Source organism: Poecilia reticulata, unplaced genomic scaffold, assembly GCF_000633615.1.
Source record: "Poecilia reticulata strain Guanapo unplaced genomic scaffold, Guppy_female_1.0+MT scaffold_125, whole genome shotgun sequence".
Classification (NCBI taxonomy): domain Eukaryota; kingdom Metazoa; phylum Chordata; class Actinopteri; order Cyprinodontiformes; family Poeciliidae; genus Poecilia; species Poecilia reticulata.
Genome location: NW_007615013.1, coordinates 849249 through 866816, shown reverse-complemented (window position 1 = coordinate 866816; position 17568 = coordinate 849249). Strand labels below are relative to the sequence as shown.

General features: G+C 47.9%; 2 protein-coding genes across 3 annotated transcripts in view; one reads left to right on the top strand and one right to left on the bottom strand.

The window, feature by feature from the left end:
* The first annotated feature begins 1370 nt into the window (after window positions 1-1370).
* On the top strand, window positions 1371-7588 carry tmem110l (transmembrane protein 110, like). Of its 2 annotated transcripts, XM_008401631.1 has the most exons (8): window positions 1373-1746; window positions 2633-2681; window positions 2763-2858; window positions 3030-3151; window positions 3849-3961; window positions 4633-4716; window positions 4811-4939; window positions 6559-7588. In XM_008401631.1, the coding sequence occupies exons 1-8, from the start codon at window positions 1548-1550 to the stop codon at window positions 6667-6669; spliced, it is 903 nt and encodes a 300-aa protein (XP_008399853.1). In that variant the 5' UTR covers window positions 1373-1547; the 3' UTR covers window positions 6670-7588. The 2 variants fall into 2 exon arrangements, with proteins under 2 accessions (XP_017158480.1, XP_008399853.1); XM_017302991.1 differs by having other exon boundaries at window positions 1371-1746; window positions 2633-2858.
* Window positions 7589-7927: 339 nt separating this feature from the next.
* itih5 (inter-alpha-trypsin inhibitor heavy chain 5) overlaps window positions 7928-17568 on the bottom strand; it is a 14411-nt gene continuing 4770 nt past the window's right edge. Inside the window, exons 5-14 of the mRNA XM_008401630.2 lie at window positions 16985-17214; window positions 16633-16802; window positions 16439-16555; window positions 14242-14413; window positions 13773-14082; window positions 11164-11804; window positions 10540-10587; window positions 9904-10020; window positions 8859-9236; window positions 7928-8369 (exon numbers count right to left, since the gene is read on the bottom strand). Coding sequence (XP_008399852.1) covers window positions 8104-8369; window positions 8859-9236; window positions 9904-10020; window positions 10540-10587; window positions 11164-11804; window positions 13773-14082; window positions 14242-14413; window positions 16439-16555; window positions 16633-16802; window positions 16985-17214 — 2449 coding nt within the window. The 3' untranslated portion in view covers window positions 7928-8103. The remainder of the gene's footprint in view (window positions 8370-8858; window positions 9237-9903; window positions 10021-10539; window positions 10588-11163; window positions 11805-13772; window positions 14083-14241; window positions 14414-16438; window positions 16556-16632; window positions 16803-16984; window positions 17215-17568) is intronic.

Sequence of the window (17568 nt, the reverse complement as noted above, 5' to 3'; positions counted from 1 at the left end):
CTGGTTCTGGTTCTGGTTCTGGTTCTGGTTCTGGTCCTGGTCCTGGTTCTGGTTCTGGTTCTGGTTCTGGTTCTGCAGGTTTGTCATCTGAAATCATTTCTTGGTTTTTATAAAAAGATATTTAATTTTTTCTCGTTTTTCTCATTTTCTCTCATATTTAAATAATTTCTCATCTTATCAGGTTCATGTTCTTGTATGGTTTCTGTGCAGCCCGAACCGGGCAGAACCGGCAGAACCGGGCAGAACCGGGCCGTTTGGGCCGGTTTTACTGTGACCCCTGAAGAATCTGGGTCATCTGTGGATTTGTGGGATATGAGGCGGATTAATCTCAGGAAGTTCTGAGCCGTAAATGTAAACGTTTGGTTCTTCAAACGTCGCTCAGGAATATTCTGGATTGATTGTTTCCATGGTCCGATCCGGGTTCTACAGAACTATTTCTGTTTCCTGTTTCTGTTTAAAGGTCATAGGTTAACTCCACTGATGACCCAAAAAACACAAAGACTTCTGGGAAAATATTCTGTGTCCTGAAGTTGGTCCGGCTGGATCTGAACACAAGACTCCAGAACCAGAACGACCCGCCTGGTGGTGGCAGTGTGGTGATGTGGGCTGCTTCAGAACCAGCAGAACTTTCTGCTCTGCCGCAGGAGAAGGTCCAACCGGACTTCCAGCAAGTTCACCTCAGAAAAAACAGTCATGTTTTAGGGTGGCCTAGTCAAAGTAAAGCACAGAACCTGATGTAATCCTTCGGCTTGACCTCCAGCAGGGGTCAGAGGTCATCCGGTCACGGTTCGTTAGGAGAGAATTTATTTTTCTGATAATAAATTAAATTTATGACTTGAAAACAGTTTTTTTTTTTCTTCTCAGGTTATTTTTGTGTTATTAATATTCAGTTTATTATCTAATCATCAAAGCAACAACAAAACAATCTGTAAGCAGTTAGGTTTTTTTAACAACATCTATAAAGTTCGTTTAAATTAAATACGTCACATCTGGTTTTTAATAACAAAATAAAAGTCCGTTTTATTTGATTACAGTTTTAAAATAAATACTTATTAAATATCACAATTTTAAATACTTTTTATCACAATCTGGTGATTTTTTGTGCTTTCTAGACATTATATATATATATATATATATATTATTTAACTGAAGACATTTGGATATCAGAAAATTTTTCACTTTTGTCACTAAAATATTTGACATTATTCCCGAATTTTTTTGTATAAAATTTCTCAGATAATTAATATTTTCAGTCTTTATTTGTTTTATCTGTCATATAGTTTAGAATAAAATATATTTATAATCGGTGATCGATCAGTTTGAGTTTGTTCCAGCTGGTGCTTTTATTTTGAAGCGGCGTCACCGGAAGCTGGTGTTGGTGTCGCTGCGCCGCTTTCCGGCGGGTCCATCCCTGTTGTTGTGGGTCGGAACATCGATGCTGCGGTTCGCCTGAACTCCCCGGGATGTAGCCACTCTCTGGGCCGGCACCGAGCAGAACGGAACCGCAGGCTGCGCCGGTCCAAACGGAACCGAGTCGGGGTGGATTCATGACAATAATGGAGCGGTTCGGGTTCGGCGGGGTCGTTCTGGTAAAGCGGGTTTTGGACCTCGGTCCGGTCGTGGTGGCCAACATGTCCGACATTAACAAGGCCGGACCGCACGGCTGCGATAACGGAGCTCTGACGGACCGGTTCGGGGTTCTGATCCAGGCTCTGCTGGCCGTCGTGGCCTTCAGCACGCTGATGTGTGAGTACCGTCAGGGTTCTGGTTCTGGTTCTGGTCCTGGACGGCCTTTATGAGCCAACGTGGCATCTGGTTCCCACTGGACGGAACCAGAACCGCTTCCAGAACTTCTCCACCCAGAATGAACGAGCTTCACACAGATTGGAACAGAATCGAGTCTTTGGTCCGGATCCGATCTGATCTGAGGCCCGGTTCTGGACAGAACCTGAACCTCAGAGTTCTGACCCGCTCCGGTGGGCAGGATGGCTTCAACAGATTCAGGTCCAGGCTTTGACTAGGCCACTGTGAAAGCTTCTTTGTGGATCCTCTCTGAGGTGGTTCCGGTCAGCCCAGTCTCTCGTGACCTTTGACCTTAGCTTGTGCTCTCGGGTTCATCAGGAATTGATCGTTTTTCCTGTAAGTTTCTCATCTTATCTTCGATTATTGATCGGTCAGAGTCCTGCGGCTCCTGGGCCAATAAGCAATCAGGCTGATTGATTCTTCATCCTGACGGCAGCAGGAAGGTCTTCCTCCTCCATGTGGGGTCAGAGCGCCCCCTGCCTGCTCCGCTCCGACCTGCAGCAGTATGAAAACGATTCCAGGATTTTCCAGGGTTATCCAGGGTTATCCAGGAACCCTGAGGTTCTGACCCGGTTTGGCTCCAGAATATTCAGAATCAGAAAATCCCTTTTGAAGGAGTTACTGCAGCTCCAAAGCACGGTGGAGGGAGAGTCATGCTTTGGTCATTTCCATCTGCAGAGTTTTTATAACAATGAATTTATTTTTACAGACATAAAACAGATTTGAATTAAAACCTGAATAAACATCTGAGTTTCTGTAAAGTGGATGAAACATGCAGCGTTTCTCCTGCTGACCAGCTGAAGTCGGCGTGTGATTGATCTGTTTGCAGTGAAGCGTTTCCGGGAGCCAGCAGGCGTCCGGCGGCCCTGGAGGATCTGGTCAGGCCACTTCCTGCTTTTACTGTCCGGACAGAAGACGGAGGACGGTTTTACATTTTTAAGGTGTTTTGTCTTTTCCAGGTTCTTCGACACGTCCAAGCAGGCCATCGGAGCGCTCTTCATCCACTTCGCCAACGTCTTCCTGTCCACGCTCACCAAGGAGGACCCCTGCTCTCTGTGAGTCCCAAACCCAACATGGCCGACCCGACACGCTGCTAGCTGCTAGCTGCTAGCTGCTAGCTGCTAGCTGCAGTCTAACTCACAGTTTTTTCCCCTGTGAGCCAGAATCCTGAAAACAAACAGAAATAAAAAGCAGCGGTGTGGTTATTCCGGTGTTTTCCTCTGAAGGTACCTGATGAACTTCCTGCTGGATGCGACGCTGGGAATGCTGGTGATCTGGGCGGCTGTGAAACTGGTTTCCAGACTGGTGGAGATCAAGCAGTGGAGTCTGCTTTCCTTTGGAGAATACGGTGAGAGGAAATCATGAGCTGAAGCACGATTAATCACGATTAATCAATGATTTAAATAATCATCAGATTGATTAGTTGTTGATTAATCGTTAGCTGGACTAAACAGACGCTAAAAACAGACATTTGATGAAAGAAAAACACAGAAATGAAATGAAATGAAGCCAAAACTCAACAATAAATATCAACATTTTGCATTTAAGATAAAAACAAATTATTTTCCTGTCAATCTGTTGAAGCAGAACTCGTCTATGGCAGCTGATTATTTCACGTTCTGTGAAATAATCAGCTTATTAATACAAATAATAATCAACACATTCATAGGGAGAATTTTTTAGCTGCAGATTTATAGTTTAATACAAATAATCAAGCATTAATAAAAGAAATGCTGTTTTTACGTTTTAGGTAAGAAAATCTCATTATTCAAAGATGTAATTGAGTTATTTGCTTACTAGTTTTTCTAATATTGTGTAAAAAAATGTCTTAAGTAGTTACAGAATTTCCTATTTTTAAATCTGATTAATTGATTGACTGTCAGAATAATAAACACTAAAATAATAATAGTCTGAATACCAGTGAAGGCAGGAGGAGCAGTTCCAGCGTCTGCCACTAGAGGGTGCTGTGGTGAACTAACCCAAGCTGTTGTGCTGCTTCCTGTGCCTGGATCAGCTCAGGTTGTCTGTCTGTCTGTCTCCACCAGGTGACCCTCCGCAGGCGGCGGCGTGGCTGGGTCAGGGCGGCGTCTACCTGCTCATCATGGTTCTGGAGAAAGGCGTGATCAGCCTGGTTCTGCTCGTCCCCGGATGGTCCAGAGTAAGACGGGTCAAAATGGACTGAAAGTTTGGGACCTGGGGTCCAGATCCGGTCCTGAAGATCCTGCATGTTTCACATCACGTGTGTCAAACTGAAGGCTGGGGGGCCAAACCCGGCCCGCCGTAGCTTCTCATGTGGCCCTCCAGGCTCCAGAGGGGCGCATGAATATGAGCTTCAATATTACAACTGAGCTGAAATATTCTTTCATTAACCACATCAAACCATTTTTATCTGTTCACTCACAAATTTAATCCGTTTTATTTTGCACAAATTTAAGTAAAAATCAAAACTTTACAATATTTTGCAAAAGCATAATTGTGAGTTTATTGCAACTTTTCTGCAGAAATAGTTACAAACGTTGGATTTAAGTGATTCTATCTCCCACCTGCAGGTGGCAGTATTTCATTACACTGTTACTGCCATTCATAAATGCAAATATTGCAAAATTCCTTACAAATATTTCTAAATTAGCCCAAAATCTGTGATTTTAGTGGAAAAATCCCCAAAATAATCCTGAATCCTGATGAGTTCAGTAATACTCCACTCGGCTGTTCGCTTTTATTTTAACGGTTTCATGTTCTGGGATCACCGGCCCTTTAAGAACCTCCCTGATGTGGACATGAGTTTGCTTTGGATGTTCCCCTGAGTTCACTGTAGTTCCTCTGTTCCAGCTGCAGGAGGTGCTGCTGAGCTACATCGCTAACCCTCAGCTGGAGCTGGCGCTGGTCATGCTCATCATGCCGTTCATCGTTAATGTAAGCTGATTCATGGCCGGGTCGGGTTCGGGTCGGGTCGGGTCGGGTTCGGCCAGAGAGCGACTTCATGCTGTTCCTCTGCTGCCCCCTGCAGGCCATCATGTTCTGGGTGGTCGACAGCCTGACCATGAGGAAGTACAAGACCCTGACGGGGCTGGAGCCCAGCGGAGACTCCAAGCAGAACGAGGCTCTGCCAGCAGGGGGCAGCAGCGAGGAGGCCCAGGTGAGAATGAGTTCATTGTTTCTGTGTGGCGCCCCCTACAGGCCATGGGAGCTGGAGGCGCTTCAGTTTTAAGGTTTGTTAACATTTGAAGTTTTATCTTTTTCTTTAGGATATAAATGAACCTGAAACTTATGAACAAAAATCAAAACAGGTCAAACATAAACTTTCCGTCTATTTTCATAAACAGAAACTTTCTGTAAAGAAAGAAAAAACTATATCCAAACTATTTGGAGTATTTTTGAGCTGTAAAGTTTTTATTTTTTTTCATGTGCCGTCTCTCCTTTTACACAAACAAACATGATTAAAAATCAGTTTTCATCCAGTTTATGCACCAAACAGTCAAAAATGTAGAAACGTGTTTAATGTTAAATGAACATTTGTTACTAAAGGCTCCACCGTGTTTCTGCTCATTTATGGAGACGGAGCTCAGAAGAACAGACATTACCTCACGTCCCCCAGGGGGCGCCATACGTCTTGCTTTCAGCCCAGGTTCTGGTACAGTTCTAAACTAAAGTGGGTTCTGGATCAGAACCTGGTTTGTTTCTCCAGGGCCAGATGAGAGAGAGATGGTGTAAATTAATACAACACGACGCAATAAACCGGCAAAAATAAACCCTTCAAATGGTTCCATAACCTCAGAGCTCCAGTCGACCGCTGTGGGAGAACCTGAGGGCCCCGAGAGGCCCCTGTCTGTCTGCTGCAGCTCAGAGGAGCGGCGCTCCGGTCGGCGCTCCGGTCGGCGCTCCGGTCCAACATTGGTTTTTGTTTCTGTTTTTAAGTTTTGTATCTCAGGGTTCTTGTTTGAGACGCAGCAGTTTCATAAACTGACCCAGTTTTTTATTCTCCACAAATTTCTCTGTTGAAATAATTTCTCCGAACACAGAGGCCATGTTTCCAGTTTCCATCATCTCAGGGGTCGTGACCTTTGTGCGTAACGGGATTAGAGTCTTTGTTCCTTCCTTCCTGGCGCGCTGCCAGGCGGCCATGAGTCGAGCCTTCATCCAGGGAATAAAAGTGACATTTATGGAGCGTCTGCAGGCTGAGGGGATGGAAAGCAGAGGAGGAAGAGGAGGAGGAAGAGGAGGAGGAAGAGGAGGAGGACGAGGAGGAGGAAGAGGAGCGCTCTTCACTGATGCTCACAGCAGAGTTCAGCTCCCAACTGCAGGAATATTTCAGATGTTTAAACTATAAATCACATAGAAAAAAAGCAGCAATAAAAGATTTAAAACCGTTTGTAGAGATACAAATACAGTTTAGAAGAGGGGTGTCCAAGATGTGGCCTGGGGCCATTTGTGGCCCTTGGAATGATTTTGTTTGGCCCCTGACTGAAGCTAAGAACGGATCAAATTAGGCCAACAACACAGAAAACAACCGATTTCACAAAAATCTGATTTTTTTCTGTGTTTCTGAAAATCTTCTTATGTTTTGGATCTTTAATGAACAGATTTCATAAAAAGATGCTGAGAAACTTTTATGATAACAAACAGCAGCATGTTGTTCTGCATTCATAAAAGCTGAGTGGAGTGATGTCACTTCCTGTGATGGTTTGGAGTCGTAGATCCAGAACATCCAGACTGGGAATGCTGAACTGGGATAACTGGTCGGCTCTCCTTCCTCAGGTCCTGCTGGCTGAGAGCGACTCCGGCGAGGAAGAGGAGGAGGATGAAGAGCAGCGGGTCCATGTTCAGTACTCAGGCGGGCCGCTGAGACCCAGCTGGGTGGTGGTGTAGAAACGGTCCAGTCAAAGCCTCATCTTCATCACTAGGCCTTCGGCTTCCTGCCTTCCAGTGGAAGAAACTCAGAGGACTGATGACGTCATCAGAGCTGTGACATCATCAGAACCCTGACTGTCCCAGAACCAGAACCTCGGGTTCTGCTCTTGCAGCAGATCTGGATCAGAATGGTTCTGCATTTCAGGAGGAAAAATGAGTTTATTAAAAAATAAAGTTATTAGAAACGAGCCGCTGCTGATCCTCAGAGATCAATCTGATTATTATTAAAGGGTTTAACCTCTGACCTTTGACCTGAGCTCCCAGCAGGTTAGATTATCAGATTATTTGGGATTATTTTGCATTCCTTCTGCCTTCGTTGTGAAGCTTTAGGCTGAGGCGGTTCTGTTTGGGTCAGTAGCAGAACCTCAGGCTGTCCAGAAACAAATCCATCTGCTCTGCTGCTCGGTGCACTGAAGTTTTTCCTTCCACTTGATTTTCCACTGAAACATTCCTCTGCAGCTCCAGAATCAGAATCTGTTTGGTTGGTAAATCATACAAAATGTTTCGTGAAGAATTAAGATGTTTTTCTACATAAATAAAAATATTTGGGATAAAAACTAATAAAATAATTTTGGTAGAATGAATTTAGTCTTGAATGAAGTTTAAATGACTGGAACTCCACATGTAGCCAAAGGAATGTTTAATAATCTGTGCAGTTATATAATTATCACATTTATTTGTATTTGTTTACTGAGATACTTATATTCTGGGATCGATTCTTTAATAATCATATTTCTATGTTGCCGTTTATTCCTGATTGTTTCATGTTTTATTTGTACTTGAACGTATTTTTAGTAAACCAAATAAAGGATGAAAGGTTCTGCTGGTTCCGGTCGGACCCAAAGGCCCGCTTTGCTCTGAACCTGAATGAACATGATTATTCTGTTGGAGTTCAGTTCTTACCACCGACACCTGTGTGAGCGGGGCCTGCAGCACACCTGAGTGGGCGGGGCCTGCAGCACACCTGAGTGGGCGGGGCCTGCGGCGCAGCTGTGTGGGCGGGGCCTGCAGCACACCTGAGTGGGCGGGGCCTGCGGCGCAGCTGTGTGTGCGGGGCCTGCGGTGCACCTGTGTGGGCGGGGCCTGCGGCACACCTGTGTGGGCGGGGCCTGCAGCACACCTGTGTGGGCGGGGCCTGCGGTGCAGCTGCAGGTTAATGAGCCCAGGTAGCAAACAGCTGTTACACCTGAGAGAAATTTAACAAATGAGTCTAAAACTAGTTTAAAGGTTTTATTCACCTCAACATGGAAAATATTAAACATCATCAAACATTTCATTTAATTAGAAATAGTAGAAAATAAAACGTACAGGTACAAACATGACGTCATTAAGGTATATTTGGAAGCTTAGTTAAATCATAATTATAATAATTAATGATAATAACGATGGTGTTCATGCGTTGTTGGTGTTTCCGGTGTCGAACAGGTGAGCCGTGACGTAATCCTCGTACCGGCCGTCGATCAGCTTCTCTGCGTTGTTCCGAGCAAACCAGCAGTCCACGCTCTGCTTCCCGTCGTAGATCCGCCTGGTCTTCCGAACCACCGGTACCGACCGCTCCTTCACCTTCAGGAAAGCGGACGGATTCAAGACTCCCGCATCTCCCGGCGCGGGAAGCGCGGGAAGCGGCGCCACGCCCACTTCCTCATGCAGGAACTGACCTGGAGTCAGGAAGAAACAGTCAGGTTCACTTCCTGCTTCTGCAGTTTGTCTGCGTCTGAAACTAAAACGATTCGGTTTCAATAGCAGCAGCAATGAGCCGTTAGCATCAGCCGTTAGCATCCGCCGTTAGCAAGGTGTGGCCAGTGGGCCATTTGTGGCCCTTCAAATAATTTTGTTTGGCCCCTGAACACAAATCATGAATGATAAAATTGTATCCAATAGTTCAAAACCTTTCTTATGTTTTGGATCTTCAATGAAGGTAAAACTTAAAAAAACATCAAAAATAAAATCTTTCTGCATTTCTCCTGTAATGCATAAACTACTGCCAGTAGTTTGTGTAAAAGGTTTGGACACGTCTTCTGTCCTCCAACCGTCTGAAACTCGGTTTGGACCTCAGCCCCTCTTCATGTCTGAATGTAGCTGCTCTGTGATTGGCTGACTCCTGTTTCCGGCAGCAGCCAATCAGGCGGCAGCTTGTTGGGACGTACCCAGCAGGCCGTGGCAGCGCGGTGAAAGCCCGGCGCTGTTGCCGATGTAGAACCCCAGGTGGTCTCTCTGGTAGGGACTGGGGTTTTTGTACCGGTGCAGCAGGATGACGAAGCTGATGTTTCCTCCCACTGTCACCGTCACATTGGCCCCGCCCACCACGGCGACGGACAGCCGGTCACTGTCCACGGCTGTGGTGGCGTGGCAGGGCAGGACGATGCGGTCCCGCCCATCCAGGATGACCTTTGTGGGGGTCACTTCGATGTAGGCCCGGTGCGGCCGATCCATCACCACGGCGACGCTGCTGAAGTACGTCCGCTGCTTCTTATGGCTGCCAGGGGGCGCCGGAGCGCCGACCAGCCGGCCGTTCACCGTCACACCTGGAAAAGTCAAAGAACCGTCAACTAATCCCACCTGAGGTTGGGAACGTCTCTGTCATCTCAGGCTGCGGCTTAAAGGGGCGGTGTCATGTAAAATAGATTTATACTTCTTTAACTTTTCATCATGTAAAACAATCTTGGAGTTTTGCTCTGATTTATGTTTGATAAATCATTTAATCTCCATGGCAACCATTCAGCTGCAAGGCCTGGGTGGACCTAGCCCCGCCTTCGAGGCACAGCTCCGCCCCCTCTCAGCTCCTCCACCACTCAGCTCCTTCAGACTAGCCAGAAGCAATTAGCAGGCTGAGCTCATTAGGAGCTGCTGCTGGTAGAAACACTGAAGGGTTAATAGAGGAACCATGTTGGATGACTTCCTGGAGGCGGAGCTTCAGAAACAGCAGGGGCTTCTTAAAGAGACAGAGGCTCAAATTCAAGCCCTTATATTACAAAGTCAAATTTCTTTTAAATCTTATTTGTTATAAGTCATTTTATAACAGCTGAAGTGACATAATAACTTTGTGATGCTATAAAATGTGACTGTGTGCCTGGAAGCAGATGCTGCTGGCCCTGTGGGGGCGGGGCTGAAGCCTGGTGGCCCGCCAGGCTGATGATCTGCTGGAGGAAACCTGAGAAAGAGTCAGTGACTGAGATCAGCCCTGAGGCTCACCAGAGTACTGGTGGTCAGAAACCAGACGCAGGACGTCTCCAGGCTCCCCGTTGATGTTGAAGCAAACCGTTAGCTTGCTGAGAGGGAACTCCACCACGAAGTGAGGGTCGCCGTCCGCTGAGAGAGGGCGAGAGAGAGCAGCACAACCAGGAATGAGGGATCACTGAACACATTTACATTCATTTCAGGTTTTCTTTTTGGTTAAGACTGTCTCCCTGATATGAGAGAAAACTGGTTAGGCTGTAAGTATTTCTAATATTTCAGATGCTGTATGGATGAGGCCTGTTGTTTTTAATCTCATTAGTTTTCAGTTATTTTAGAAATGTCAGTGTTCATATTGTAGCCTGCTGTTTCTGCTGTCTGGATTGTTTTTGGGTTTTGTCTTTGGGATGATTTAAAAGTTGCTGCAGCTCTTTGGAAGCAGCTAAATGAGATTACAGAGCGACAATAATGACAGGGGCATTAGGCCGTTTCTGCCCCCGACGCCCCCTCTCTTTACTAAAACACAAACATCCAGGATCGGCTGCTTAAGTACAGCGCAGAGCTGCTGCTGGCGCTTCAATTAGAGCTTTTCAGAGGAACGCAGGCTGATCAAAGCCAACAGGCCTGGAGGCAGAGAGAAACGCCACGACTCACCTGAGGTTTTGGAGATGCTGATGGATTTCCTGACCGGCTCAGCTTTTCCTGCAGAGAAAAATTTATTCAAAAAGTGTCGAATAATTTAAGATATAATGATTTATAAACAATAATCTGGGATGAAAAAGGACTAATGTATGATGTTCGTCTGCTAAATGGTTTATGTTGGATTTTTAAAAATGTTTAGTCAAAAATTTAGCAGATAGTAATTCATACATGAACATTAATACTTAGAGCTCCATCCGGTTAAAGTTTTACAAATGAAGCAAATGCACAACGTTCTGGTTCAGCAGACAGACCAGCTTTAAAGCAGATCCAATAATCAAACCTGAATAATTTCTGCTAAATGAATTTAAAATGAAAATAACAAAGAGCCAAAGATGAAACCTTGAGGAACCCCACAGGTTAAATAAGATCCTAGAAAACCTTTGACCTTTAAATCAGAGTAGTGAAGCCTAAACCAGAGACCAGACTGTGTTCCAGCAGATTAACAGTTAATCCTGAATAATTTAGCACTATTTCCTGGTTTGTAGTGAACCAAACTGGAGGAGAGGATGGATGAGCCACCAGCTTCCTGCTGGGTGAACCTGGACCCCGTCTGATGGGTCTGGTGTGGCGCCTCACCCGTCCGGCTGCTCAGAGAGGAAACCGGGCCGCCCAGGTTCCCGTCTGGCTTCGGTGGCGGCTCGTCGTCTGCAGCTGGCAGCTCATTGGCCGGTGAGGCGGCACCAGGTGTGGGCGGGGCCACGGAGGCCTGGGTCGGGGGGTGGGGCTGGTCCAGCACCATGTGGGTGAGCGGGGTGAGGAAGCGGAAGGTGAGGGACAGGTTGGTGGCCTGCTGGGTTTGCTCCTCCCTCTCCCTGCCGGAGCGGCTGCGCAGCCGCGCCCGCAGCCCCTCCTTCACGCTGAGGAAACCCCAAACACGCTGCACGAAGTCTGCAGCCACTGAACCCAGGGAGCTCCCCCACCCCTGCGTGACCCCTGACCCCACCGCCGCAGTGGCCGCCTTCACGTGTTTCTCCGTCTCCGCCTGCAGGCGGCGCAGCGGCACGTCCGTCTCCATGGTGATGAGCCGGTCGTTGTTGCTGGCGGTGACCTGGACGTGGAGCGACTCGGCGCTGCGGTCGGTCAGCTTCCCGGCCACCACGATCTCCGAGCCGTTGAAGTAGTTGGTGAAGAGGCTCTGGGTGACGTAGCCGACCGAGTTCTGGGTGTAGTTGATCCGGATGTCGGACAGAAGCGGCGTTCCGATCTCACTGTAGAACCTGGAGAGGAACAGAGGTGGTGAAGGAGGTAAAACGTCACCATAGCAACCAGTAGAGTCTCCACAGCAACCATTAGCTAACTGGACGTTGAGGCGCCATTTGTCCTACCGTCATAAACGTAAAAACTTGCTGAGCTTAAGAAACAAAAATTTAACAAAGATGCGTCAGCAGTTCTCCTGGTTCATCCGGGTTCAAACATTCTCAGTGGTTCTGGAAACTAGAAGGACTTTAAAGGTTCCCGGCTGGAGATCTGACAAAAACGGATCCCAGGTCCAGAAGCAGCTCAGCTCTGCCAGGTTTGGACTGGGAAGAGCGCCCCCTTTGGTCAGATGTGGTAAAATGATGTGACGGAAACATGGAGGGGCCTTAAAAAACCAACAGCAGAAAATCTGGCAAACATTTAATAGTGTCATTTTTTTGTCTGCTAAATTAAGACCACAAACTATCCACTGTGCTTCTACCTCGTCGGCCATGTTTGTTCACTCTGAACTCACGACTAAAGATGTGAAATCCTGAAATCTAAATGTTGGTGAGTGAAATCTGAGTGTCACACCGTCTACAGCTGAACCTGTTGGATGTCTGATCGCCATGAGGGGAACCCGGCGGTCTGGGCTGCCACGGTCCAGAGAAGGAGGCATCATGACGAGCTGCTCAGCCAATCAGAGTCACTCTAAACATGAACCTCTCCTGGTTGGGCCTGTTTTCCCATCACTGTTCAGACATGCAACCATTAAACATAAACCTTTAAAGCCTTTAGACTCGGCAGCTGATGGTCTCATGAAAACCTTCATATTTCAGAGGCTGGACGTTTTAAAGGACCAGCAGCAAAGCGGTTATTTTAGTCCTGGCTGGATGTTTGTGTGGTTGCAGCTTCCATCATCAGCGGATCATCTCCATCCGGACTGGAACCTGCCGGCTCTCTAAGCCGCTCACAATGAGAGCATGAATGTGAACATGGAGGAGGAGCGCGTCCTGTCAGCTCAGCAAACCTGCAGCTGTTTGTTCAAGCCGCAGCGGCTCTGTTATCAGTCCATCCGTTAACCCCACACACACACACACACACACACACACACACACACACACACACACACACACACACACACACACACACACACACACACACACACACATTCCTGAGCGACTGAACCAACGCCTGTCTGCGAGCAGCTGATCAGAGGACGGCCCGCTGCTGCAGCTGATTACAGGTCTGCTGTCGGCCTGCGCCTGGTGAGAGACGGCCGGACGGGGAGGACGGACACAGACAAGATCACAATGTCTGGAAACTACATCAGTTTAACGTTCCTGCATGCGAGAAAACACTTTAATTCTGATATTTGAGGAAAAACTGACTAAATTCACATATTTGCTGATTCACATCCCAACCTTTCAGCTTCCTACTCATTTATCTAACCAGTTAGTTTCTCTTCAGAGATCAACATGATGACCAACTAAAGAGATGACAATGAAAGCCATATTATGGATTCTCCTTCCACTAAACTTTCCATTCCCATGCTTGAAAGCAACAACCAGCTTCTTTAGCAGTAACTTGTATTAAAATCGTTCTGGGTCAAAGCCTGACTTCACAGAGTTCTTCCTGTTGCCATGACAACCCATCATGACCGAATCTGACCAGCCAAGCGTCCAAACTGACCCGTCGCTGAATGGCTCCACCATTGCTGACCCCCGTCACACTAACCCAGAGTCGTTCTGCTCCCAGTTCAGACCAGACACTGGACCGGTTCAGAACCAGTATCAGTCTGCTGCAGACCAGTTTAAGCCAAATCTACACTCACCCTGTTCTCTAAACATTTTGTCACTGAGTTTAAACACAGAGTGGAAACGATGTGGAGGGAAACGGAAGTAATGAAGTTCATCAGGACAGACTCTCAGCCAGACAGGAAGCAGGAAGGAGTTACTGATGGGAAAAGGAACAGCAGCTGAAACTTCCTGTTCAGAGGAAAGCGGTACCCTTTGAGCATAGCGCTGGCGTCGGCTTCCTCGCTGATGCGTCTCGTCATCCCGCAGTTCTCCAGAGCCATGAGCTCCAGCAGCCGGTAGTCCACATCGTTCCCGATCCCGATGGTGAAGATGCAGAACTTTTCCTGCACGGCGGAGCGAGTGTTTCCCAAGATGGAGGCGGACTGAGTCTCTCCGATCGTAGGCCGGCCGTCCGTCAGAAAGATGATGAGGGAGACGCTGTTGGGCCCGGTGTCGGGGTCCGACAGGTAATCCCGAAGCAGAGCAGATCCGGTCTGGATGGCTCCGTCGATGTTTGTGCCTGAGGGGAACAAACTAAAATCAAGGCTTGATGGAAAAACCTTTAACTGGCGGCTGCTGCTGGATCTAGCGAACATTAAGGCATGAGATCTGAATGGACCCGGCCTCCAAACCGCTGAGCTCGGCGCTGAGGGTCAGGGAAGAGGTCGCTGGGACTCACCGCCGTTGGGAATCAGCGTGTAGATGAACTTCTTGGCGTCTCGGATGTTCAGCGGCGTCGCCGGCACCAAACCGTCCGGCTGCCAAACCTTGACCCTGTTGGAGAAGCTGATGAAGTTGAAGTGGTCAGCAGGTCTCAGGTCCCTCAGGATGGTGAACAGAGCATCTTTTGTCTGTAAAAATCACAGGAAGCTGCAGGTTGGTCTGTGCAGAAGTTTTAAACCATCCCTCATCTTCTAAAACCTCTTCGATGTCTCCGTTTGTCGTTCTGATTTCCAGAGCAGACAGAATCAAATCATGGGGCGGTAAAATATTCCCACCAGTTTTTACAGGCTTTATGGCCCTTCCTTTGACTAGGACATCTCATTGAGCACGTGAGAGAGCAGCTGCAGTCATAAACATGGCCGTCTGGTTAAAAAGCTTCCAGGAAGTCCATTAAAACCTCGGCGGTCCTCTCTCTCCTCTGTGGGCGGGCGAGTTAATTTGGGGCTGGGGTCCTAAAATGACAAGCTGACCCCAGCTGAAGACGTCCATTGTGAAGCATCAAAACACGCTTGTTCTGTTCCGGCCGGGCTGGGGGCGGATCACGGGGTCAGGGGTCGAGGGTGTTGTTGTCCACAAAGCTCCGTCGCCACGGAGACGGTGACCTTCTGCTGTACTTTTCCAGTGCGCTTTGCTTTAGTCTGCATCTGTAGCTTGTGAGGCCGGAGCCTGCAGGGTCACGGCGCTGCGTTCCTGATGTCCAGTGAGGGAGGAGGCGGCGCAGAGTCACAGTTCCTCCGACTCACATGGAAAAAGTGCTGAGGATGATTTCATATCTGCTGAAATCCCAGGATGGATGGATTTCCTGAGAGTTTGTGCAGATCTGGATAATTACTATAAAACTGGAACTCTGCTAAAGTTTGATGCTAAATACTGAATGATGTTCATGTCTCCAACCTTTAACTCCAGTTTTCATGTTCTGGGCTCTAGATGTCTGAAAGTTTCTGGAGTTTCTGGAGGAAGCTGTCGGCCTGCGCAGGTCCTGAGTGAAGTCGCCCCCCACCTTCTTCAAATCTGACAAAATTGGTGTCAAACGTTTGTGCAGCAAGAATTTTCGTTTGTGCCGCTATCATTTTAAAGATATAAAGAAAGTTGGATTTCATAAAAGTTGAGGGGCTGGTTGACCTTTTGACCTTTACACTTTTATTAATATCTTCAAAGCCAAAGCAGCACAAACGTAACGGAGTTGATTGACACCCATTTTGTCTGGTTTGAAGAAGGTGGGGGGCGACTTCACTCAGGACCTGCTGAATCTCCTGAGATCTGCTGCTGGAGATCATTACGGCCGGTTCCACCAGAATACACCAGTAAATATCAATAAATGGCTAATTCAGCTTCCTAAAATTAAACAATATCGAACATCTTTTCACACTGATGCTCATAAGTTTATGATTTTTAAACATTTTATTGTTAGTCTTGTGGAGCTAATTTAGAAATGTTTGCAAGAAACTTTGCAAAATGATGACAAATGTGACGTTTTGTTACTCGCCACATCGGTTGGTGGCAGAAGTGAAAAACACTGCCCCCTGCAGGTTGGAGTCAGCATGGCTCAAAGCCAAACTTTTTAGTGATCTGTTGAATTTGCGTAACAAACTCGAGGGACTGATTGATGTAAATAAGGAGATAAAAACGGCTTTGGCTTGACTGATATGGTGATATGTAATATTTCAGCTGTTATGTTTGGAGGTGAGGGCTGCACAGTGGCGCAGTTGGTAGAGCTGTTGCCTTGCAGCAAGAAGGTTCTGGGTTCGATTCCCGGTCTTTCTGCATGGAGTCTCCATGTTCTCCCTGCGCATGGTGGGTTTTCTCCAGGTACTCCGGTTTCCTCCCACAGTCCAGAAACATGACTGTCAGGTTAATTGGCCTCTCCAAATTGTCCCTAGGTGTGAGTGTGTGTGTGCATGGTTGTGTCTCTGTGTTGCCCTGCGACAGACTGGCGACCTGTCCAGGTGACCCCGCCTCTCGCCCGGTACACTAGCTGGAGAGGCACCAGCAACCCTCCCGACCCACTGAGGGACAAGGGTGCAGGAAAATGGATGGATGGATGTTTGGATGTGGCTGGATTTGCCCAGAAGCTTTCAGTAGTTCAGACCAAACTCAGCGGAGTTGTCCAGGTGGACAGTACAAACCGTCATCCAATCAGAGCGCTGCTTTACCTGCCTCATCTTCTTCCCCAGCATGGAGGCGCTGCTGTCGATCACAAACACGACGTTCTTGGGAACAACCGGCAGATCTTTGGGAGCGAAGTAGTGGACGAAGTGTCCGTTCAAAACCTGGAATCAGAATCAATCCGAACATTGAAGCACAACGTGAGGCTGGAGGACAGTGAGGGACACGCAGGACGTCTCACCTGGATGTCTCCGATCCCCGTGTCCCGCTGGACGTCGTACCGGATCACGAAGTCTCCCAGGACGCCGCTGGTGGAGATCTTGGCCTGCTGGACGATGTTGGGGCTGAAGGTGACCTTCCAGACGTTGTTTTCGTTGGTGACTGCAGTCGTGATGGGAACCTCGGACTTGGCTGGACCACAGGGACAGGAAGTGTGTCACAGATTAACTGGATCAGAACCAGAACCCTGGGATGGTTGGACTGGAGCCAGAGTCTCTGGGTTGTTGACTGAGGGGAATCGGTTTGCTCATTGGCGTGAGCCGCACTTTGAGCTTCTGTTCGCCTCCTGATGTGATTTAAAGCAGAACTCTAACCTGTGATCTTTTCGCCGCGGAGCGGCAGAACCTCCAGGTCCACGATGGGCGCCTGGTCCACGATGGTGACGTCCAGGCTGAGGCGGCTGACCAGCTGCAGAGGCCTGAGGCTGGTGACCAGCTCGTAGCTTCCCAGCCGCCGCTGCAGAAGCTCCTCGTACATCAGCAGGAAGACGGCCCGGTTCCGGCCCGGTATGCTAACCGTGGTCCGGAACAGCTCCGGCTCCGAGCTGCACAATGAAACATAAAGACGGAATATTCCAACAGTCCCTCATTGGCATGAAGATCAGAACCGAGAACCGGCGCTGATGGACGCCTGGGACTGTTTTAGTTCTTTAGCCAGCATGTTTCAGCAAACATTCAGAATCAGAACTTCCTAAAAGGTACCGAACATTTCTGGTACCGATCAGAACCGAGATTCATCCGCCGCCTCAAACCAGCAATGAAGCTGAAGGACAGAAGATCGTCTGGAGACGAATCGATGAAACCCGAGATTCTCACACCAGAGTCTGACGCACGTGCTACTGGTTCTGGTTCAGCTGCTACTGGTTCTGGTTCAGCTGCTACTGGTTCTGGTTCAGCTG